At 37.0% G+C, this 24,873-nt stretch overlaps 2 protein-coding genes across 10 annotated transcripts in view; one reads left to right on the top strand and one right to left on the bottom strand.

The window, feature by feature from the left end:
- NCAPG (non-SMC condensin I complex subunit G) overlaps positions 1-650 on the top strand; it is a 36,736-nt gene extending 36,086 nt beyond the window's left edge. For both annotated transcript variants that reach the window (XM_045508727.2, XM_010973021.3), the window contains one exon: positions 513-650. In XM_045508727.2, coding sequence (XP_045364683.2) covers positions 513-636 — 124 coding nt within the window. In that variant the 3' untranslated portion in view covers positions 637-650. The remainder of the gene's footprint in view (positions 1-512) is intronic.
- LCORL (ligand dependent nuclear receptor corepressor like) overlaps positions 425-24,873 on the bottom strand; it is a 154,797-nt gene continuing 130,348 nt past the window's right edge. For 4 of the 8 annotated variants that reach the window (XM_074349838.1, XM_074349857.1, XM_074349849.1 and 1 more), the window contains one exon: positions 13,110-23,881. In XM_074349838.1, the coding sequence (XP_074205939.1) occupies positions 19,036-23,881 (4,846 nt within the window). In that variant the 3' untranslated portion in view covers positions 13,110-19,035. Of the gene's footprint in view, positions 3,150-13,109; positions 23,882-24,873 lie in introns of those variants that run through there. The other 4 variants (XM_074349841.1, XM_074349868.1, XM_074349880.1 and 1 more) reach the window with 4 other exon arrangements.

The following is a 24,873-nucleotide window of genomic DNA, read 5'->3' as shown; positions in this document are numbered from 1 at the left end:
CCTGTAGGAAGCTGAATGGTTACAGCTGTCTGGTATTCATTCATTCATTCATTGGTACAGTATATATATTTTTAGTATATAATTTTAAGTTTTGACTAAATTTAAAATACCTTTTGGGGAAACTTGCTATTTACAGTGTTTTAGGAATTTATTGCTTAAATAAACAGAACTTTTTTTTCCCACTTCTTGAGTTCCCCCCAAAACTCTTGGGTAGTTGTTATGGTCCTTATTTGTTTGTAAGCTTCCTTATAGAAGTTTGGATTTTTGTCTTTTTTTTCTGTATAACACCAGGTTCCAGTAGATACAAAACGAAATTAGCTAGATTCTCCATGACTCACTTTGCTGGATAGCCAGTCAGGTTTGTTTGGTTTTAAGATTTTAGTTTTAAGCTTAGTGGAATCGGGATATCAATCATACACTGATAGACAGTCAGAAACAAAAACAGTTTTATTTATAAATAAACTGGTTTTAAAGCTTGTATTTAAATTGGTGTATTTTCAACATCTGTTTAGTGATCATGAAGTTCCAGAGCCAGAATCAGAAATGAAGATGAGATTACCAAGACGAGCCAAAACAGCAGCACTAGAAAAAAGTAAACTTAACCTTGCACAATTCCTCAGTGAAGATGAAAGTTAGAAGAGATGATGGAGGTGGACTCCTTTGAAAAATGTCCTTTAAAATTATGTTCAGTTGTTTGCTTTAATAAAGTTACCCTTGTATGAAAATTAGAAAAAGTCTGATGTCTTGTAGAGCTCTTCCTGCTGGGTGATTCCATGTCCCTTGGCCTGTACTGAAGCATTAAGACAGCATCTGTCAGTGCTCCGCAGGCTGTCTGCGTCAGTCCCGGCGTGAATCAGTCTGTGGCGGGCCAGCACCCTGCTTTTCAACCAGCCTTCCCAGGCGATGCCTTAAAATCATGGAGTTACGGACAAGTTTTAAGTGTAACTAGCTGGGGGCTTGCATTTGACAAGGTTTTAACTTAGATGTGGCAGATCCCACACAGATTAAAAACATCTCGGAACACATTTTACAACACCTTAAGAGTAAAATGAAGTACCACAAACTGGCTAGAAAGGAGCTTACTTCCAGGAAAAGACCAGTATAATGAACCAAGGTATCCAGCATCCGAGTTCAATAGGTACCATTTTGATAATTTTGTGATTCTGACACTAAAAACATTTTGGTAATGCTACCTGCATGGGTAATTTTTTTTCCTAAAATAGCTGCGTATGAGAGCCCTACTTTGCTTACGTTGTTTCCTGGGCTACAGAGATGTTCATATTTACATATTAATCATGGAGTTTTCTATGTTTTTGGCATAAAATATTTATTGTAGATAATAAAAAAACTGGGAAAAGATGTGGCAGGAAGCCCACTACATACTAATTTATGAGCACTATTTCTTTACTGTCCACTTTCTGAAATCGGCACTTGCCTGACTTAGGAAACCTACGCTGTGGGAAATCAGTCCTCTTTCCTTCTACAACACCCAACAAAACACCTTTTATTATCCCTCTGATAATCGTCTTTCTCTTTATTATACAGAATAGAAATACCCTAACATTGGATCTGTTTTAATAGTAATTGTGCTTTTTTAGGTTTATTGACCAGAGGCCATTTATTTAAGGTGATATTCTAAGATGGAGCCAAAGTAAGATTGCTGTGCTTTTTTGAACCAAATTGCTACATTACATACGTATATGTGCTTTATAAAACTTAGAAATACAAAAGGAGTCTGAAGGCTACAAAGTAAGAATGCTTATTAAGCAAAAAGGAAAAGGCAGATGTGGTGATATAAAACAATGGAAAATAGATGATTGTTTTTCATTCTGTTGGCTCTGTGTCTTTTCCTGTGCTTCAAATTCCTTATGTAAGTCTTTTTTTTGTTAAATCCCTGTCTTTGTAAAAATAATTTGGGGGCTGGGGCAGGTAAGGAGAAATAAGGACTTTCAAGGTACACAAAATGTGCCATAAGTAAAAGTCTTCAGAAACACAGCGAACTAAATCCCATTTAACCCACAGCCAGGCTATCTGAGGGGAAGGAGCCAGGTTCTTACATACTTACATGGAACACCATACCAGAGCATTCTTTCTCTGGCACAGGAAAAATAAATTTAAGCACCAAACTTTGAGTATTCTTACTATTCAAGTTTTAGACACAATCACATAAGCTAATGATGAAGCTATGCTTTTGCACTATTAAGGAATATTATCCTGATTTTAAGACATCCCTTTACACTTTAAAATAAATGGCTAAAATACAATAAAATCAATATATATAAATCCATTTACCATTTTTCACTCAAAACTGATAATTTACAGAAACCAAACAGCATTCTTGTCTGTAAAAGAGGCACAGATTTGCTGAATAGTAAACATGCAATTGTGCCATTGCTCTTAAAGCCCACAGACTGCAGGTTTAAAAACAAATAACTGATGAGCTCAGATTTTCACATGAATGGCAACATGCTACTTCATGATAAACTATGATCAATCTTTCTATACATATATAACTTTGAAAGAGTTACACTTCAAAGAGATACCTTTGCCTTTGACCAATTTGCTTCGAGGTAGTTGGTATCCACCTGTTACACGACTGCTCATGGGCCAGGTTATCGTCACAAATCCTCACACTGCTAGCCTTCTATATCTCACAATGCGTTATATATTAAGCTTTGGGCACGGAAAACTAGGGAAAATTATTTCAACTTACGGCGTAAAAAATTCACAAAATACTGTTAAAAAGAGAAACATCAAAATCCATTTGTTCTGCAAAATTCCACAATGGTCTGGTGTAAAACATGTAAAAAAAAAAAAGTACAAAGAATATAATCAAAATGATTAATGCTAATGATTTAATATATAGACAAATCACAGGATTAGAAATCTTTCAAAATCAATGATGAATGCTTATCAGCAGAAAGAATATTGGCATACAGAGTAAGGACAGTGCAAGAAGAACTGCAATCTATTTCTCTTCACGTTTGAGATTTTGGTTTTGGACTGTACAGCTCGCTAGAGATGCTGCTGTCAAATTCAGATTCCATTCAGTGGGACGATTAAGGCACATCTTAACGGGGCTCAAAGGGCAACTTGCTGTATTCCCATCAGACAAATTCAGTTTCTCATCAGTTTTCACTTGTAGCATGCTGGAAAAAAAAAAGTGTAAATCACTTTAGTTTTACTTTAATTTCAAAGAAATTATCAACCTTGTAAAAGAAAATTCAGTTCTAGTGCTTGGACCTCAAAATATTAGAGTAGATACAGCATTTATGATCCTGAAAGTACAAGAGTTTGTTGTTTTTAGCTCCTGCCTCACTGAACTGAATACAATACAGATAATGGTGAGGCCACTCAGATACCACAGGACAGAAACAGCATGTATGGCTTTTATCAGTGTACATCAGAAAGCATATCTTACCTACTGAGCTTGGCTGGATTAAACTCTTTTAACTTTTCCTTTAACCAGCCAGGATCAGAGTCACTTCAAGACAAGAAGCAATTTATTGAATGCCGACTATATTCTAGGCACATTACATGTCTTATCTTACTTAAACATCGTAACAACCAAGCAAGGTTGGCATGCTTAAGCGCATAAGAAACGATAAAAGTGAGTCGCAGAGAGTTGAAGTACAAATGAAGTCAAGACACGGGGCTGGAACTGGAACACAGTCCTTGCTCTTCCCCTTATGCCTGTCTACCAGCTCTCTGAGAACCTCCTCTAGAATCACAGAGTCCACAGGGCAGCGAGCCACCACGTGCAATGCACACGTAATCCCATCTTAAGTAATACTGATGATACTCATTTCACATTTTCCAGTGTGAATCCTTATGGTTAGAAACCATTTAATAGCTTGCTATACATTAGCTCATTTGACACTTAACTGATTGGTTGGGCTGCATCCTTCCTAAGCTTTCTCCAACCACAGGTCAACGATTCTTCCCATTAGTAAAGAGGAAGCTGAGCTGGGTAGTTTTTAAGCAACTTGTTCGAGCTGGTAAATGACAGCAGCATCCAGACTTAAGTAGTAGCATTCTCCTGATCCCTCCTTGCAACTTCAAGCAACTGACTCACTTGCCATTCAATAACCCAGAGAGATTTAACCTGTTAAGCCACTTTACAAGATCGAACATTACCCTGTTAGCAACTATCATGTTTTTCACTGAGTCCTCTGCAGACAAACCATCCCAGTTCTACTGAAATGACATGATTTCAACTTTTGTAAACAGATAGGAAATAAAACGACAGGTAGCTTATAAGATTACTCATCAAAAAGTAAACTTCACAACAGTATAAACGGACGATAACTCAATAAAACAAATTCACATTAAAAAAAAAAGTAATCACTTAAAAAAAGCCCAAACCTTGAGATACAATTAATAACATTAATGTTTTTCTTCCTCCAAGGAACTGCTAGTCTTCGTATTTTTATTATTTGTATTTTCAAAACAAAAAAGTTTGTATACTTCTTCGAGAAACCCTAAGGCAAACTATAAAAATACAATGAAATTAATTGAGATAGCTCGGTAGATAACTAACAGGTGTCAAACTCCAAAATAAGAAATGATGGCATGGAACAACAAATCATGGTGATAAAAATAACTGTTTTCTGTTTGCTCTCTGATTGACAAAAGTGTATTCATCAGAGAATAATACTCAATAACTACATTATTGTTCTTTTCAGTACTTTAAAGACAATTTTTTAAAGTGACTTTTCCAGAGGGTGTGCTCTAAATTTAGGAACACAGACTCCAGGGATGCACAAAACGACATGCATCGGAAGAAAATACCAGTTAAGAAAAAGAGTTAAACGTTAGTACCAATAAACAGACTAACATGTTTACTCCCTCATAAATATATATCTACAAAAAGACAACTAGTTGGTATTGAAGTCTGGGCACTTCTGATCTACAGAACCCTGAGAACAGAATGGAGCTCTCTCGAAGTGCGAGAACCAGAGGCACTGGAGTAGCATTAGAGGGAACTTTCTAGTCACTCCCTACTGCTTTTTAAAAGATAGGGAAGCTAAGGTAGAGGGAAATAGACTTAAATAAGCTGCTCTTTCTCAGAGCGTCCTAACCACACGTATGTGGACAAATACAAGAACTTGGATCCCTAATTATAATCTACTACTTACCAGAGCACTTTTCATTTCCATTTTCTACACCAAATTATTTAACATTTATTGAGTACCCATCAGAAAGCACTTTTGGGTTACAAAGATGAGAAAGATACAGTCCATGCTTTCAAAGAATTTGCAACCTAGAGGAATTTTGAACAAATACCCCTTTATATCTGGAAATTAAAATTTTGACCAAACTTGTTAAGTTTAATGCTAGACACCTGTCATATAATTATATATTTGTACCAAGTGAAAGATTAATAAATATTTCTCAAGTTTTCTTGATGGATTTTTTAAACAATGGTAATAAGTCTGCAAAATTAAAAGATCAATCATTACAAAATGTTATACAATGAAGTCTCTCAGTGCTCCGAGTCCTTCTTCTAGGAGCAATTCTTCGAGATAGTCCCTTTACATTGATATATATATCTGTGTTTCAAATACCTCCTTTTCCCCTACACAATTCTGTATACCGTTCCATATCTCACTTGTATATTTTGGAGTGTTTCGTACTTGTACAATGAATACTTGATTCTTTAGCTACAGAGGATTCCATTCTATGCATATGTTATCATTGACTTTGCCAGTCTTCGACTGATAAACTTTTGGGCTATTCCAATCTTTTGCTTAAAATACCAATGTATTGAATATTCTTATGTGTCTCTTCAAGTATGTGTGCAAGTACATCTTCCTTCCAAAATTTCCTTCATAGACTGTGTACCATTTTACACTCTAACGATGTATGAATGTATCTCCCTTCCCTCACACTCGTACAATATATAATAAAATTTATGGAAGCTTAAAAAAATGGTATGCTATTGTTTAATTTGCATTTTTCTTCTGAGTAAGGTTAAACTTGTTTTCATATCTTAGAAGCCATTTGTATTTCCTTTTCGTCGTTCTTTGCCAGTTGAGATGGTCTTTTTCTCATTGATATGCACTTAAGATTAATCCTGTGGTCTATGTGAGTTACAATCCCACTCCCCTCCTCACCCTGCCTAGTTCACTGTATCTGCTTACAGTGATTTTGTCGTGAATCCATTTAAAATTTTCTATTATCAGGTTTATCAGTTTTATTTCATGGCTTCGCTGCTTTACATCATGATTAGAAAGCTGAATTAGCAGCATTTGAATCCTCTGATAAAGTGGCTTTATAAATCTCTATCAAGGATTCTTACGAAAGCTCAGCAGCAGTGCACACAGCGGCACTTTGGGGAGAAACGAGTTGGGGGAAAGAATGTAGGGACCTGGGTTCCAGTTCTGACAATATTAACAATCAGCCTTACGACCTTGGACAAGTAACCTTAGCCTCCTTCAGCCTCATTTTCTTCGTCTGTAAGAAAAAAAATGACATCTCCCGATTAACTTACGTGTTTCTGATGATCTAACAAGAGTCAATTAACGTGCTTTAGAAACCATATGGAGTTACAAACGCGAAGGTTCAGTTTAACACCGCGCAGTTTGGTGAAGGGGGAAGAAGCTAGGAGAGGGGTACTTATCCCAAGTAAGGCCTCTCTGTCTCTGTCCAGTCAGGAGCCTAGATGGTAGGTGAGGGCTGAACAAGGGCATTGTGTAGACATCTAAGCCTGTTTTCAATGCTTCAGTAATTTCACACACCCCAAGATAGAGCCCCTCTCCACCACCTGAACGGAATCTTACAGAATATGTGCATTTGGAAAGTATAAAAGATAAAAATCTTCTGTGGGTCATGGAAAGACAATTATCGTTTGTGATTTGAATGATTACTGATAATTCTAATTTTAACAAAAATGATTTTTATATATTCAACTCTAATAATTTAAACTTGTTTTATTTATTACTGGAGGTATGTGATGGTTCATTTCTGTCATACAGACAATAAACTTTAAGTTAGCCACGTTGCGGGAAACACACTTTAGCATGATCAAGACAGGTCGGAAAATACCACTTATAAAGTAGTTGCGACACGCCAGGGTTTTGCAGATTGGTGAGGAGGCAGAGAGAAAAGTATTTGTAAGTTACCAGAATTAAAAGCAGCATGCAGTAAATATAAATAAAAGGAATAACTAAGGCTGGAGGAATTACAGAGAAGGGATAGATTAATCCCAGCAGTGGGGAAACTGGGGGGAAAACATTTGAAATAGGTCTTTAGGGATGAGGATTTTAGTAAACTGGGTCAGAGGGAGACTTCCTAGAGCCTGAGTTTGGAGTTCGGAGTTCGGAGCCTGAATCGAATCACCTGCTGAGTGTACATTCTTTAGCCTCTAAGCTTCAATTTAACTGGGGAGTGAAGATATAATACCCACATCTTAAGGGAAATGCGATTACTAAATGACTTTATGTAAATAAAGCATAGAGAATGCATGTAAAATGCCTGTTTGGACACGCAGTAAGGAGTCAATAAACCTAAGCTAATATTAGTACTAATAACAAGAATTAAAATCAAAAGGTTCACATGTGGGGATAAACAATGGCAGATATTTGCTTATGCAATGTTCACCAAATTAGTTTGTTCCTATAATTTGTGTAGACAGGTAAGTAATGCAACAGTTAATTTTGAATCTCCAGGCTTAAAGGGGGTCAAATGTAAAAGAGCCACAGCATGTAGCCAGGAGAACATGGTCTACCAGTTAACCGTGAGATCTAATGTGAGGAAATAAATTCTTCATCTTGGTGGCAAATTCTGTAAGAGTTAGGTTGTACAGGTTTTGGGGTTTTTAAAAAGACAAATTTATCTCAAGAGCAAAATTTCCCTTTGGTAGGATACTGATGAATTTAAAGGCCTTGGAAGAATCTTAAGTGGGAGATTTTAAGTCAGATATTTTTCCTGACTTGCTTTTGATGATTCAGTATATTTATCTGGAGGAGCAGAACCGCCTAGTGGTTAAGAGCAAGACTTTGAAATCTGATACTCTTGGATTAGAATCCTAGATTTGCAATTTACTGCAACCAATTTTAGGAAAATTACTTTTTCAGTAAAAGATTAGCACACTGGTGCAAACCAAGTGTTACCATGATTATTAGAGAGCAAACTGTGATAATCAGGAACTCGAGAGAAAACATCTAGAATGGAAAGAATAGTTTGTACTGAGAAATGGGATAGCTACTGACATTTTTAGTTGAATAGAATGAAGAAAATTATAGTCAGATCAAGGGCACAAAGCCAATTCTTTTCAGGAGCCAATGACCACAGTTTGCACTGCTATGTGATTTAGATGAGATCCTTGGCCGATTAGGGACAAAAGCTTTCCCTGAATTTCTTAATGAACTTGTATATAAACTTGGGGTAACACAACTGCGCCTAAAGCAGTATCTTAAATATAACAGGTATTCAATTATTCAATAAATACATAAATGTGATTGATATTTTTATAAAAATAGAAAATTTCAGTACTACATTAATATGAAATTAAAAGCAATTAGCAAGTTGTTAGTCTAAGATAATGCCAACTAGCTAACTAGAAAATATTGCAGAACCTGGTATGATTTAAACCAGTGTTTCTGGATCTGTTCCCATCTCTCTTTTCAGGAACTTATCAGTGATCAGCATCAACAATCCTGGAGAATGTCATTCTAAGTGAAGTAAGCCAGAAAGAGAAAGAAAAATACCATATGAGATCGCTCATATGTGGAATCTAAAAAACAAAAACAAAAACAAACAAACAAACAAAAACAAAGCGTAAATAAAGGACAGAAATAGACTCACAGACAGAGAATACAGACTTGTGATTACCAGGGGGGTGGAGGGTGGGAAGGGATAGACTGGGATTTCAAAATTGTAGAATAGACTACACTGTATAGCACAGGGAAATATACACAAAATGTTATGATAACTCACAGAGAAAAAAATGTGACAATGAGTGTGTATATGTCCATGAATAACTGAAAAATTGTGCTGAACACTGGAATTTGACACAACATTGTAAAATGATTATAAATCAATAAAAAATGTTAAAAAAACAAACAAAAAAATAAGTAAAAATAAAGCTATTATAGTTTAAAAATAAAAAAAAGTACAATCCTGTTGCCCTCCTTCCTTTTTTTTTAATATACCATCTGTGGCAGATTAAGTGCATTAACAGCCCCAGCTCTTCACCCACCACTGTATTCACTCTCTTTGCCCTAACATTTTACAGCGCCCTCTCACTGCCTCACCTGTGGGATGCGCTCTGGCTAACGGCATCCTAGCGAAACGATGCGACCTGAAGCTGAGAAGCTGCTCGGGATTTATGCTCACACGCACACCTGCTGCAGCCACGAGAACGTGCTGGGGCTGGCTTGCGGGAAGGATCTGAGACACACGCAGCAGGGCTGAGCGGTCCCACCTGACAGCCAGCCAACCTCAGGACACGCGAGGGGGCCCAGCCAAGACCCAGAGAGTCTTCTGGCCTTATTTGCCAATCACTGACTCATGAGTGAAAGAAATGCTACTGCTTCTGGGTGTTTGTAGCGTAGCACTGTTGTGGCAATAGATAAATGACAGACCATCTCTTCTCAACTGTGTCCTCACCACAATGTTTACACAAGTGCAAGGTCCCTCATTCCTTAAAAAACAAGGCTTCACTCAATCTTTTGTTTCATCAGGTTAATATTTTAGAGCTAGATTGCTTTAACAAGTTGTCCTAGACGTGCTATCACTATTTTCCATACCTTTTATTCTTCAACCTGCTCCAGTCTAGCTTCCAGGCCTTTACTCCACAGCCCTTACTAAAGTCATTCATGAAATGGTAAGTTGAATGAATGATCTTTAGTTTTCAACTTCTTTATCCTAACAGCATTCAACACTGTTGGCCATTTCCTCTGCTATGGACTGGATTGCCTACCTCCCCACCTGGCCCAGACTGACACGTTGAAGCCCTGACCCCCATAGTGAGAGATACAGGGCCTTTAGGAGGTACTTAAGGTAACATGAAGTCATAAGGCAGGGGCATAATCCAATAGGATTGGTGTCCCTATGAGAGGAGGAGACACCAGAGAACAGGAAAGCGGCCTGCAAGCCAGGAAGAGAGCTCTCGCCAGGAACGGGGCCCTCTAGCGCTCGATCGTGGGCTTTCCAGCCTCCAGAACCGCGAGACAACTCACTTCTGTTGTTTAAGCCATGCAGCCTATGTTGCAGCAGCCTGAGCAGAGTAAGATACCCTCTTGTCTGAGACTCACTCTTGTTTCTGGCTTCTAAGACAAAACACAGTACTGATTCTCCTCGGCTTCCTCCTGTCACTGCAAGGCCTCCCGCTCTACCTGGCTGACACATGCTGGGATTCTCAGGGTTGAGTCCCAGGTCTTTCCTTCCTGTTCCACAACCTCTCCTTGGCTCTCGTCCAGATGCAGCGTCAGTCATCAGCGATGGCCGAGGTACCTTCCCGAGCACTCAGCCCAACGTAGCTCCCCTAGAAATCCTCATAGCATCCAATTTCATGAACACAGAGTTCACCTGATGTTTTCTACTTACGCCCTCCCACTAAAATACAAGCTTGATGAAGAGTACAGATTCTTGTTGGTCTTGTTTATTTCCAGCACACAGCATACAGCAACTGGATAAATATTTGTTAAACAAATAAATCTGGGATGTTTGCTTCTAGTCATGATGAAGTAATAAAATGAGTTTGCCCTCTCACTTTTAATGACTTAAAAAATAAACACAAAATATATGAAACAATGTTTCTAAGATAATGGATGACAGGAATGCAGGATGGCAGTGAACTCTGAAAAAGGGGAAACAAAGGAAGTAAGCTCTAACATTTGCTCTGGCTTACTGCCTGGAGACTTTCTGGGCTGTATATAGGGGGGAACCCAAAGAGAACTTGGAAATCTTCCCAAGAAGACAGAGTTTAGAGGTGAGGGAGTCCAAGGTGACTAGAATGTGTGGGGCGATATACAGGAGAGAGCACTGCAGAGAGAGCCAGCTCCAGCGACCCCTGAAGTCTGGAGATAAACACTGATCAGTACACGAATGTTTCCCAAGGCTGTGAAAAGGACCAGGTGGAGAATACCCAGAGGCCATGTAGGACTGGATATAATTTGTGTTCCCACCGGAAAGAATGCAGAGCTAGCAGCTGAGGCGTTAAGCATGCCTCGGACAGGTGCTGGTACTGCCACACGAGGGGTGAAATTAGCCACTGACAGTCCACACACATGGCTCTGGAGAACCTGCACGTTCTTGCCTTCACTCACTCTTCAGTCTTCATCGCACCTGACATCATGCTCTCCCTTCTCTCTCGACTTCAGACACACCAGTCACGTCTTACCCGTCTTACCCGCCAAGAACACTGGACCTCGTGGGTTTTTTCACATTCAGTTCTTTCCTCCTGAGAAGTCATTCCTCTCCTCCCAGTTCTCTGCCGCTCGGCCTAGCTGATTCCTACTCACCCTTCACAGCTCAGCTCAACGCCATGTCCTCCGAGAAGTCTGCCCTCACTTCCCTGACTTGATAAGCTCTCCCTATAAAGAATCCTCATAGGACCACCTACTAAGAACTTGTAAGATTTGTGTAATTGTTTTCTCAGTGTCTGCCCCTCCAAATAAACCTGAACCATGAATGGAATGCCTTCTAGTTTTGTCCCCCATTATTTCCCCTATGTCTAGCACGCTATACTATTGGCATACAGGAGACAAATATTTCTGAAAGAATAAATTAGTGGGGTCTATAGACATAGGCTTCTAAAATCTAGCTATTTTTATATAATACAGAAACAAAGAAGTAAACAAATTTTCCAGGTTGCCTGGAATTGGAATTGGGGGAGAAAAAAGAAGCCAAAGTCTTGTTTAAAATTAAACAAAAACAAGGAAGAAAAAAAAACCTGGAAGGATGGTATCATTCAGACCCCTACTCTGCCTTTTTGTTTTTTGGTTTTTTTTTTTTTTTTTGAATTAAACAATAGGTGAATTCAGTAGGCTTAACATTATGATAATCACAGAATACTCAGCTTCACTACAAAGAAAACTATTTACCACACAGGAAAAATGAGAGAAATATGGTAGCCAGGAGAGCTGAACTAAGAATTCTGAATTCCTGAGAGAAGAAAAAAGGGATAGCGAAGGGGAGAAGACAACAGTTGAGGAAGGAATTTAGGGTGTGAAGCACTGAAGTCAATCTCTTTCTAACAGGTGGTAGCAGCTGGTTAAGGAAGAGAAGGGTGACCCTTGAACTTACCTCAGATAGACAGAGCAGGTCTGGAGGCTGAAGGGAGAGAATAAAGATTTACAAAACAGAATCACACTGGCACTCGTGGCTCCCCCAGCACCACTCTGCTGGATAAAGACAGGTCTGGTCCCACAGAGATAAATCAAAACGGAACAACCACATGTGAGAAATGTATTGTGTGGGAGGAGGGGGTGGACAACGGGGGGGAGTGGATGGGGTGTTGGGATGAACTGGATATAGTAATCTTAATCTACTGAAAAAAGTCCAATGACTGTTTTCCCCTAGTCATACCATGTGAAAATTGCATTGAAATAAACAGGAGTCGGCAAACTTTCTATGCAAAGGGCCAGATAATGAATATTTTAGGCTCTGCGTGCTTCATGCTCTCAGTTGCAACTACTCAGGTCAGCTTCTGTGGCATAAAAAGAGCGACAGACATCATATAAGTGAATGACCATGACAACGTTCCAACAAAACTAGTGACAAAGCAGGCCCGGGGCCAGATGCCCCCATTTGGAAAGCTACCAGAGCTGCACTACGCAGCCACCAGCGCGGAGAAGCGACAAGTCAGCTTTCTTGGCATTATGCTAATTACGCTGCCAAACTGAAGAAACAGCTTGAAATATTTTTTGACAAGTTCCCTGAGTTCTTTTTTGATTCTAATGTCTAACAATGCCTGGTCAGTCAAAAGAAATATATACAATATTTGTTGAATAAATTGAATAGTTTTTCATGAAAGATGTGGGGTAATTAGTAAATAAAGCAGAAAATCCTGGAAAAGTCAGTAATGGTTGACAAAGCAATGGGATATAAAATATGCAAGAAAAATTCTAGGAAAATATATCAAGACAAGGGATTATCAAACAGCTGTTTTATATTTTAATAATAGTATTTATGGCAAGAGTTAGAAACTCTTCAAAACCTAAAACTCTTCTCTGTACTCAGTTCCTGAGAAAATTACAATGATGGGCAGAAAACCCAACTGTAAACAGAAAGGATTTTTATTAGAAATTCTTGACTTCATTAGAATATTTTAAATTACTGGGTCACAGTTTCACAGTTTCGCTTACAGCACTGGCAGGTAGCAAGTGGTCATATGAAGCCCATGTAAAAGGGAATAGGTCGATGCATTTATTAATTTCTTTACATTAAAATATCTGTCTTTGTTTCATCCAGTTCTGATCAAATTAAGACTGTGGATTAGTTAAGACTTGAGGAGACACTGATCTCATATGTTTTCCTGAATTCATATAATATTTTCTCATGGTTTATCATACAGGGAGGAAAACCAGCTGAATTGACTGCAGCTCTTCCTTCCTTAACTCACTGAGAAATAAAATCTAATATACAAAAAAGAACTTACAAAATAGACTGATCAAAACATGATCATTTTGGAGTATTTACCACAGTGTTCATTTAATGGTGAATCTTAACAAAGCACTTAACAATTTAATTTTAATTACTCTAACAATTTATGTACAAGAACAAATCTAGTACATAAATTAACTTATATTTTTACAGTCATTGCATTCTTCCTGGGAACACAACAGTGAGTATAGAGAAACTAGCAGGAAACCATGTAGAGCCGTGTTTCCTGATTATATTCCCCGAACTGTGTCCTGTGGAGTGTGACGCTTGAAGACTGTGGCTTAACATGCAAATGGAGCACTGTGACTCAGGGAGCACAGGAAAGAGAACCGAACATTTCCCAGTGTTATCAGACCACAGATCCCCTTGCATCCAGAACGTCTTGGTGGACTAGTGCGTCACGGAACACACCTTTGGAATGCTTGTAGCCAACTAGATTAAGGTGGTGGAATTATCTGGAAACACCTTTCTATCAAAATGAAATTTGGAAAATCATCTACTCCATGCTTCCATTAGATAATAATTATGATGCTGAAAACGGCACACGAAGAGACCCTTAACCCTAAATTTTGTTTTTAAGTGTTTAAAAATATTCTATGCCGAGGGTTGCCTCAACCATACAAATTGAAAAGAACATCTTGAGTTAGGTCTCCAAAAATGTGGTAAAGTGTTCACTAGCAGGAACAGAGAAGAATGTGTGGTTAGTCTCAGTTTTAGGTAGTTAAAGAAGTATACTATTAGTTACAATTGCCCATCAGTTATATACCTGAGTGAAAACCAGAATTCTGAATGGAAAAAGTACATGTATATTCAGTCATTTTTGAGGACAGATGACAAAACGGGAGAAGCTGACAAACTGACCTTTTTTTCACTCATCTCAGAATCCAATTCAAGGTGTGAACTTGAATTCTGAATTTTTATGGGAAACTTAACATTTTAGAATGAATACTATCAGGACAGTAGCTTTAAGTACACATTAGGTTATTCTACTCTTAAAATTTCCCCAGAGGTGTCCGAAGTCCGTTTATTATATCCAGATATATATCAGTTAGGAAAAAGCACACATTTGCTTTGGGAACTGAAAAGACACTGACATTAAAAAGGTCTATATTACTATTTTCAATAGTCACACTCAGTGTTAGGCCATTATCACCTCAAAAATCATCTCACGACTGGCCCTTCACACACCCCCATTCTACCCTCCCCCTCAAGTCTATATTGTGCACAACTATTAGAAAAAGACTCCCTAGAATTACACTTGGAGTCTGTAATTTCTCATAATTCACAGAATAAACTCTTGGTTTGATCTCTTTGTTCTTCTGTTACACTCACTTGGTGAACACAGTTACTATCAAATCTAAGGGCCCAGCTTTCTCCAAGCTTATATTCTGGCAGCCGAGATAAGATCACAAAGCTGTTCAATCTTGTCATCTCTTGAGACAGTATTTCAAACCTTATCCACAGAGCCCAGTACTCACCGCACCACTCTGCGTTACTCCTTGGTACCACAGACTCTACCATCCCCAACATGCTGCCCAGAAACTTGGGAGCTGATCTGCATCCCCATCTATCGTTCTCACCATTCTCACGTTTGGGAGGGAAGCGACTCTTCCAACCAATGCCCTATAATATTCAGTAATCAACTCAGGGACTTCACTCCATTTCTGCTACCGGCCACCTCACTTTTCTGTCTTCAGCCTTTCAGTTTCCACTGGCTTCTCCCCACTGGCATCTATGTATCTATTTTTTTTCTTTTTTAAAACCTGCCTTCAACTGGGCTTCTTCTCATCGCCTCCCCATCTCCTCTCCAAAAGCAACCATTTACAGTTTTCTGTGCTAGTTTTCGTCATTTCCTCTTCCTGCATTTACTCAGTCATAAGATTTCTGACTCTATAAGTCCATCAAAACTGCTCTCTCCCAAATCTCTAAAATAACCTCTTGTGCTATCCTGACTGGAACATTTCAAGGCCTAACTGACCTCTTTTATCAACATTTTACACTGTTGTTTTTTCCCTTAAAACACACTTCCTTTCACCACACACTCCCGGCTTTCCTCTTCCCTCCTGACCACTCTCAGCAGTCCCCTTGTACACCTCTCTTCTTTCCTTTAGGCTCTGAGACCCGAGGTTCTTCACATTTTACACTGAGCAATCTCTTCCACTCTCGTGGCTTCAGTTACTTGCTGACCCCCAAATTTTACCTCCAGCTCAGACCTCTCTCCTGAGCAACAAACCCATATTAACTAACTGCTTTCTAAAGCATCTTTTCTTGGATATCCCACTACATACCTCAAATTCGTTATGTCTAAAATGGAACGTTACTAGCACCTACCCAGATGTTCAAGCCCCAAAACTTGGATGTTATCCTTTGTTCCTCTATTTTCTAAAACAGATTAATTCTACTTCATAGATCTCTCTCAAATACATCTGTTCTTCTCCAGTAATGATACTATCATAAGGGCTCAAGACATTTTTTTCATTAACTGATGCTGACCTCACAGTTTGGGCTGTTTACCCCAGTAGCTTTATCTTTTGCCATTTTCTCAGTCACCCTCTACCCCATTCTTAATTCTTATTTTGTGCCTCAGCTATATGAACTAAATTACTCAGTGTTTCAGCTCTCTTCTGTCACCCAAATTTTCCATATGCAATTTCCTTCTGCAGAAAATACTCTCTGGACTGCTAATACTTTGACATCCTTCAAATCCCAGCTTAGATGTGACTATGTAGGAATCCTTGCCTAACCCTCTAAGCCTGCGTTCAGCTTCCCTCCTATGCGCTCCTACAGTCCACCTCCCTCTCCCATCACAGCACTCACCTCTCTCCTGGGCTTCCTCTTCCCTGTCCCCCATGAGACAGTAAGCTCCACAAGAGTACAAACCATGACTTTAACCATTCTACCCTCTTAAAACATAACATCCCACTTAAAACATAAAATACACTCTACTATTGAAAAAATAAATGACACAGGTCTTGTTTTCTCACTTAGACGGCAGAAGAACTTTTCGAACCTTCCACAGTGCCTAAGAGCATATTACAGGCATTCATTATTTGTTGAACTAAGAATAGATTAGAACTGCATTTCTTCTTCCTTTCCATGTCTGTAGTTGATATAAAGAAGTACAAATGTAATGAGTATAACTTTAAAAATCCCGTGTATTAAACTGTATCTGGACAGTTAATCTTGAAATGTATAAAAGCAAGACATTCACGGTAGAGGCAAAACTCTTCATCAATAGAAATATTCCATGATTCATTGTATACATTGCCCTAGGAATTCTCCTAGAAAAGGCCTGTTGTTAAAAGTCTCTCAAATTTCCAGTCAATAATAATTCTATGAAGAAGAAAAACACATATAAAACTAATAATGAATTTTAGTGTCATTCCCAAGAGGCAAAAAGAAGTATGAAATATCAAGAATGAGAAAAAACAACACTTTAAGAAACATGTAAAAATCAGATAAATATAACAAATATTGCTATAAATACAACTTTATAAAAATAATGTCCTTGTTGATTGAGTGAAAAAGAATGTTAAAAAATAAAGAAGGAAAGTTATCAGTGAAAGATAAATAAAATTTTAAGCAGAACAGGGACTATTACTAGCACTCTTAAAAAGGAGAAACGGTGAAAAACAACTCAATATGGCACTAAAATTTTTTTAAGTATCACCAAAGGATTTGAAATTAATTTGAAAAAGTAATAATTAGGCATCTTCCATCTTTTTTTCTAGGGTGATCGCATATTTAGTGAGATGAAGAATCGTATTAAAATAAATTTTATATTTATACCTTAGAAAGATACAATGGTTAAGAAGTTGGAAGGATAAAACACAGTTCTGTTGAAAAATGACAATGTAAACTACCTTTACTATGAAATGAGGATGTACATGTATAAAGAATTAAAAATGAAGCACTATATTTTATTCTCCATTCGTGACAGTTTTAAAAATACGTGTGAATATTTTTAGGCGAATTAAAAGTTTTTTTTTTTTAAATTACTATTAGACTTCTCTCTTTTTTGTGACATACTTTTTGTTATAATTATTTTTAGTTATCCTTAGGGCAAGAAACAAAGGGCACTGCTTTTAGATTTGCTTCATCTTTCATAATGGAGACTCTAATTTGACCACCGTTAAAATTTCAATCATTGCATGTTAGAGAGTTAACATTTTTTAATCCCTGCATGTTAGATATTACTGAAATAGGTATTTTAAAGTTATTCAGTTAAGCAATTAAATTTGGGGGGGGGTCATAATAATCTTTTAGCTTATCAAATCTTGAGTTTAATTACTGCTTTTAATATTTTAATCTAAGACCTGAGAAATTTTTTTTAAGCTTTTATGTAAGTTTTTTAAGAAGGTAACAAAGATAAAGCCAACAATACCTCCCCAACCCCACAAAAGATTCCCCTAAAGTAGACAATGTAACAGTGCAACCACATGATAAGATATCCTTAAATTTCCACTCTTTCATGTCAGGGAAGTAATCAACAGGCACTACCACACTCCTACATATTCTGAATTGTCCAGCACCCATCAATCAGCAGAGATGGAACTGGCTATGTTGGTAGCTACAGTGTTTATATCCCATTTTTGCTAGGTTCTAATGGTAACAGTCTCCCTGAGGCACCACTGTCAGGTCAGCATAACTGTATAAACCACATAACTACTTGCTAAAGTAATTTCAGTAATTTGCCTTCTGAATTTAGCATCACTTAAAATTACCTGTATATGACCTTCTCCCTTGCCAGGCTGTGGATTATCCCTGGAAATAAATCCTCATCTTTATTTCCATGGGATCTAATTCAATGTCTGTTCAACAAGTTTGATGATTTATTGGGAAAAAATATCTTGTTCCTTGACACTCTTTAAATAAACACAATCTTAAAGTGGTCCCCAAAGGGCCTAACAACTTAATGGTGAATGTGAGACTGATACCCTAGGATTATGACACGTTATAGTCTTTTATCAATTTAGCAATGAGATAGTCTTTATTTCTCTCCACGTGGTCTCAAAGTTACTAATCTATCAAGACAATAAATATATATTAGCCTGCAGTGTAGTAGTTAACTTTTAGAAGGTGACTTGGTCATATTTATTTGTCCAACTGTTTTCTGTATTTTATATTAAACCTACCTGATGCAAAAGTAGATAATGTAATGTTTACTTTAATGACATATATTTAGTAGAAATTTTCTATGTCTCTACTGAATACACTTTAATTTGCCTGTAATCCCAGAAACATTTAGATTTGGGGAAGTGCACTGGGACATTTAGCAACACCTAATTTCATGAGTTTCATACTAGGTGCCAAGGAAATAAGACTGTCCAGATATTTTGGAAATCAATTAAAACTAAATCAGCTGTTCCTTTCCTACCCATTATCTCATACTTTACACAAGGCACCTATAATGAAACTTTAAAATTAAGTACAGAAAAACTTACCTAGTTGGGATTTTGAATAATAGTTTGCCATTTGTCCACTGCTGCAAGACTGTCGTTTATGTCTTTTTGTTGACATTTCTGTGGTCTTCCATGGTGGTCTTTTCCTTTTGTTCAATTTGCTAAGAACTTCAGAATTATCAGAAGGATTCTTGTCATAGTTAACACATTTATTTAACTTACTACTGTCAAGTTGGCTAGGAAATTTATCGCTTGAAGGACTATTTGCTTTAGCATTTTCTATTTCTTTAGATTGCTTTTTAAAATAATTTTGCCTAGCAGAATGGGATCTTAAGGTAAAGCGCTTTGAGTCTTCTACATGAGTCTGATGATTACTTCCACTGTCAACAGATTCAGGAGCGTAAATGATTGTATTTAGCTTAAAAGTATTTCTGTGTTCAAGATAGTTGATCTTCCTCAAAAATATTCTACAATCTTTTAAGGTTTTTGACCTCCAATTATTTGGACACACATTTCCTAGTCTTGGCCCCTTTTCAAAATCTTTTTGACTGCAGTTTGTTCCATTCTCCTTTGCTTCTGACTTAAATTTATTCTCTAAACTAGCATGTGTTTTGAAGTCAGACATTGCCACCCTCTGCTGCAAAAAGTCATCCCTGATCTCAGGTGGCAAAATAAACTGATTATCTACTGTGGTTTTCCCTTGGAGTGGGATGTCAGCATTTGCTTTCCCCTCAGTCTTATTTAAAAATTGGTTCTGGCAGAAAAATCTTAAGTTTCTCCTCTTAGAGATCCAGTCACCTGTTCCATGGTTGTGCAGCTTTCCCTCTCGCCTCCACCTTTCATGCTGCAACCTCTTAAACTCAGTTCTTTTTAATCTAGTTAGTGTTAAATTACTTTTCACATTTAAAAGTGGAGAGCTAACCATTTTATGTAGTAAATGCAACTTCCCTGATGATTTTGAAGGAGAAGATAGTGCAAATTTTTTAAAGTGCTTTCTGAAGGGGCTGGTGTTAAAATCGGAATATTTGTTCCCTAATTTAATTCCTCTGGTATTTATTACTTCCAAAGGGTTTCGAGCATTTGCTTTTCTAACTAGTGAAAGAGATTGTGTCTCTGTTGTTTGCATAAACCAGGTACAGAGTTCATTCAAATCATACTTTTTCTGAAAAAGCATTTTTACAGGTGAAACTTCAAGTTCTAAAAGACAGGTTTCCAAAGGGCTTGTTATTTTGAAGTTATCATTTTCAACACGTTCTCTTTTTTTAACACAATTTTCAGCTTCATCGCCACTCACACGCACCCAAGCATTTGTTATTTGCTCAAATCTATTGTTTAATTCCTCTAATAAGGAATCGTTTGAAGTAGAAGCAGCCCACCACCTGAGCAAAGGGTTTGATGAAATTATAGGGTCCAAGGATACTTCAGAAACGGGTATTAATTTATTTTCCAAACACGTCTTTGCATTTCTTGAATTTCTAGCTCCTGGAGTACCTTTGGAAGCTATTTTAATCCTTGACTGCTTATGTTTATCTTTCTGACTTTGACTTTTCTGCAAATGGATTTTACATGATTTATGGAGCAGAGCATTTCTATAAATAAGTGAACTAGAAGATGCTAATGAATGTAAGAAATGCAGAGATGGTTTTCTATCCCTAACAGAATGTCTCAAAGGTATAGTAGCAACCATACTTTCTGATCCACTCTTAAACTCGTCAGCTTCAGTGTGCCTTGTGTTCACCTTACTGCGCTGGTGATCATGCTTTTCTTCAGGCAGATTTTTTTCTAATATATTCTCTTGTTCTAAAGGAGGTAAGCAACTGCTAATACTTACTTCCCTCTCCTGAGGTGAAATTCTATGAATAGTCACAGATATGCCAGAGATTTTCACTTTTGCAGGTCTACCGGGCTTCCTAATGATTGACAAGGGCTTCTGATTTGGTCGAATAATGTTCTTGGAAGGCTGAGGTATGACAGACTTGTTCTTGACAGGGCTGCCGTGTTCCAAGCCAGGCCCTGAGACCCCGCTGTCAGTAGTCAAGCTTGCAGCAGCACTTGTCCTCTCGCCCAAGCCCACCTCACACTCTCCGATAGTCTGGAGACCGTTACATCCTGCTGGAAAACCAGCAGCATTATTGTTTACAGACAGCACATTGCTTATGTCCACACTTCCTTCAGAAACATGCCTTTTAGTTCTTCTTGACCTTCCATAAATGACAGTTACCGTGATACTCTTTTTATAAATACCTTCTTTTACTTCTGATACGAGAGATTCTGGACTTTTCTTTCCAGCACTGAAGGACTCATTTTGGCAAAGAGTGATGTCTGTTTGGTCAGTTTTAGGTTTTGGTGGCCTTCCAATCGGTCGCTTAATCTGTTTCACAACCTGGGGACCTATTTTTTTAGGTCTACCTGGTTTTCTTTTAAAAGATGAATTAACAGCGCTGCTTGAATATTCCTTAGGTCCCTCTTGAGGCTTATCACTCATCTTATCATCCATAAACATTGCAGAGGGTTCTGCAGCTTCCTTTGCACAATTAAATTTGCTTAGTTCTCTTTGAAGAGTAGCACCATTGTTAAGATTGGAACTATAATTTTCAAAGTTGACATTCAGTATATCCTCATTTGTTTCTTTTCTTTGGTCAATTACTTGATGGGTTGGTCGTTTTTCAGAAGAAGGAAGATCAGTATTTGATTCACAAGTACCGACTGAAGTTAAAGTGTATTTGACTCCTTCACTGCTTTTAACCTCAGATAAAAACATGAGTTTGATAGGACTAGAATAGCTGGAAAAAGAAGATCTTTCAATGGCTTTATATTTTGTTGGTACATTTTCAACACTGGACATCAAGCTACCCATATCTAAAAGGGGTGACTTTTTCTGGCTATCAGGTCTTTTGTTATTCAAATCAAGTGTTGGTGTATGATTGCTTTTAATACTGGTGGATGTTACCACAGATTTCGATAAACTCTGCTCTTTGCATGCCATTCTACTTACAGCAAGAGTCATATTTCTAGCAGTATTTTGATCTTTACCATCAATTTCTATCAATTTCTTGGATGCTTTGTATCCTTCTGATAATGACTGACTATTCCAAGACTTTTGGGCCATATTTATTGTATCTTCCAAACGTTCCACAACAACCTGTAAATTAGAATTCATTGCAATTTTATTTAGATCTATATCATGTGAGTTTTCAATCTGAATGTTTTTCACTGGATCTTTTTTTTTTGTGGATTCAGAAACTTTTTTGGCCTTAGGGGATTTTTTGAAAACATAATTATTTGTTACATATATAGAATACCACCCCGGAGGCACAATATTTCGTTTAGTTCTGTTCAAAAGTCCAGGAACATCACTTTTCAAAGGAGTTTGAGTATTCTGTAATTTTGGCTTCTCCTTATAATTTTGCAAAAATGTTTTTCCAGCCACAGATTTCTCCTGTGATCTTCTTATGCTCATTTTCTCAGGGGAAGTTGTTTTAAAGCTTTCTGAAAATGCATCAAAAGTCAAGTTAGTTTCTAAATTATGAAGAGGTAGTTGCAATGACTGTAATGCATAATCTGGTGAATATGATGTTTCTGCATGATTATTACCTTGAACGCTTTTAGAATTTTGTAAAGGCGGCCCTTGGCAATGATAGAATTCTTCTTTGTCCGTTGAAAATGGATCATCGTTGCGCGTAAGTTTCCTTGAATTTTTTTCAGTGTATTTTTTCCTTATAAAATTTTCATCAAGACTAGCAAGTTCTCTTTTTATCTGTAAAGACTGCCTTCTAAATATAGGTGAGTCAGGAGAGTTGTGCATTGCAAATAAGGTTTCTTGACGCTTTCGAAATCTTGTCTGAATAATTTTATTTTCTACCTTTTTATCATGTTGACTCAGTAATTCCATAAAACTGTAATCACTGGCTTTTGCATTATGCAACAGAGAGGCTATTAAATCTCTCAATTTTAAATCATTATCTGTATTACCATCACTGCTAGAGAATTTTATAAAGTTTGTCATATCTATAGTTTCTATTGATTTTAATTTTTCATTAATACGATCCATTAAATCTTGAAAAATTACAGTAGTTTCACCTTTTTCATGATTTGTAGTACAATTATTGCTGTCTTCTAAGAGCAAAGAATCAGAGTTACTGGATTTTTTAGTTTTACACATTTTACTTTCATGATCACCTTTGTCACTGTTTATTTCTGCTGGTGTGAGAGATGGAGGCTGGTTAATGTTTGTTTCAAGTTTGTTATTTTCTAAGGCTGAAAACTCTGAGATGACATCTTTCAATTTTTCAAATCCTTCCGTCTGTACAGGTGATAATGGCGGGGGTGAGGGACTTCGAGATCTACAAACATCCTTAAGACTTACTGAAACATCACGTACTTCCCTTGACGAAACAGGAGTATGAAAGGCTGATTTTGTGGAATGAATGTTTGGTAACAGTCCAGCACAGCACCTGTGAGAATTATAACTGTTTCCAACTCCTCTATTCGCTACTGTCTTAATGTGTTCAACAGTTACAGTTTGGCAAGATAAACAATGCGAATCTTTAATACAGACTGGCAGAGGCACAAAACCAGGGCTTTGTTTTTCATTTTGTAAACACCCTCTTTCTGCCAGCCTATATTCACAACTACAGAATAGACCATCTACATCATCTTCAATTAGGGGCTTTTGAGATTCTGAAGACACAGTATATGATGTATTACAACAGCAAAGAGAAGCAGCATTCTGCTCTTGGACTAGAAATTTCAACATAGCCAAAACTTGTTGCTGGTGATGTATGCACAAAGATTCCAAAACTTTGCTTAATGCTGATTTTCCTTTTTCCATTTTAGTAGCTTCCTCTGATTTTGCATCAACAGTTGAACTAAAAATAAAAATCAAACAAAAAATGAATTACAGTAAAAATACCAGTATCACAAGGAGTTATAATTTTAACAGAGTTTGAACAAAAGATATTTTAGTATTGCTGGACTCCTCTAACTCCTGTAAAGAGCTGCAATAGTGACATCTTGATTATTGTTTAGCAAAAATATAATGAAGCACTGATGTTAATTAATTTCCTATGACTAAGTATAAGAATCAAATCAAAGCCCTATTTTTGTAATATAAAAGTTGCTGCTGCTGACAGATATATTTACAGACTGCTAATGTTTAGTGCTTTGGATATATTAAGAATATTTAATGGAAAGTACTTCAGAAGGAGTTAAGATTTTTGTAAAGTAGACATTTTATAAGTTATTTTGATAGTTATTAGTCCATATTAGTACAAATAAGAAAAATAAGGTGTAGGAAAAAATCTATCTTTATTTAAAATAGGTATTATTTTCAAGGTAGTGAAAATAAAATTATTAATAAAAGAGTTTTGCATAGTCACAAGGAAAATTGAGGGATTTATATTTCACATAAATAACAGAATATATTTTCTAAGATTAAGCTGCAGGCCTTTTAACCTAATAAGAAAAAAAAAATAAAACTAAGCTATTTAAAAATGAAATCTATTTTAATTGATTTCTAAATACTAAAGTAATTACATCAAAACTATAGGCATTACTTACCTAATTATTTAATTTCAAATGCTGGAAAATGTCCCACTGTAGAAACTAAATACATCTAACATTAACTAAAACCCAGGATTACTTAGCAACAAATGTAGAAGTCTACAAAAAAAATTTTTAATCCAATACCAGCAGCAAGAAGAATAAAATATGTTGAAAGAATTCTGTTTCAGAAAAGTATCTATTTAAATTAAACATATCACCAAACTCTGTACATGAAAATAGTCTCCCATTCGTGATTTCTTGTATTTGTTGTTAGTTCCTGGTTTGTAGAAATTTTATTTAGGGCTGTAATTGAAAT

This window comes from Camelus bactrianus, chromosome 2 (assembly GCF_048773025.1).
Source record: "Camelus bactrianus isolate YW-2024 breed Bactrian camel chromosome 2, ASM4877302v1, whole genome shotgun sequence".
NCBI classification, from domain to species: domain Eukaryota; kingdom Metazoa; phylum Chordata; class Mammalia; order Artiodactyla; family Camelidae; genus Camelus; species Camelus bactrianus.
The sequence above is the reverse complement of the archived record's forward strand: the minus strand, read 5'-3'. Positions and strand labels throughout refer to the sequence as shown.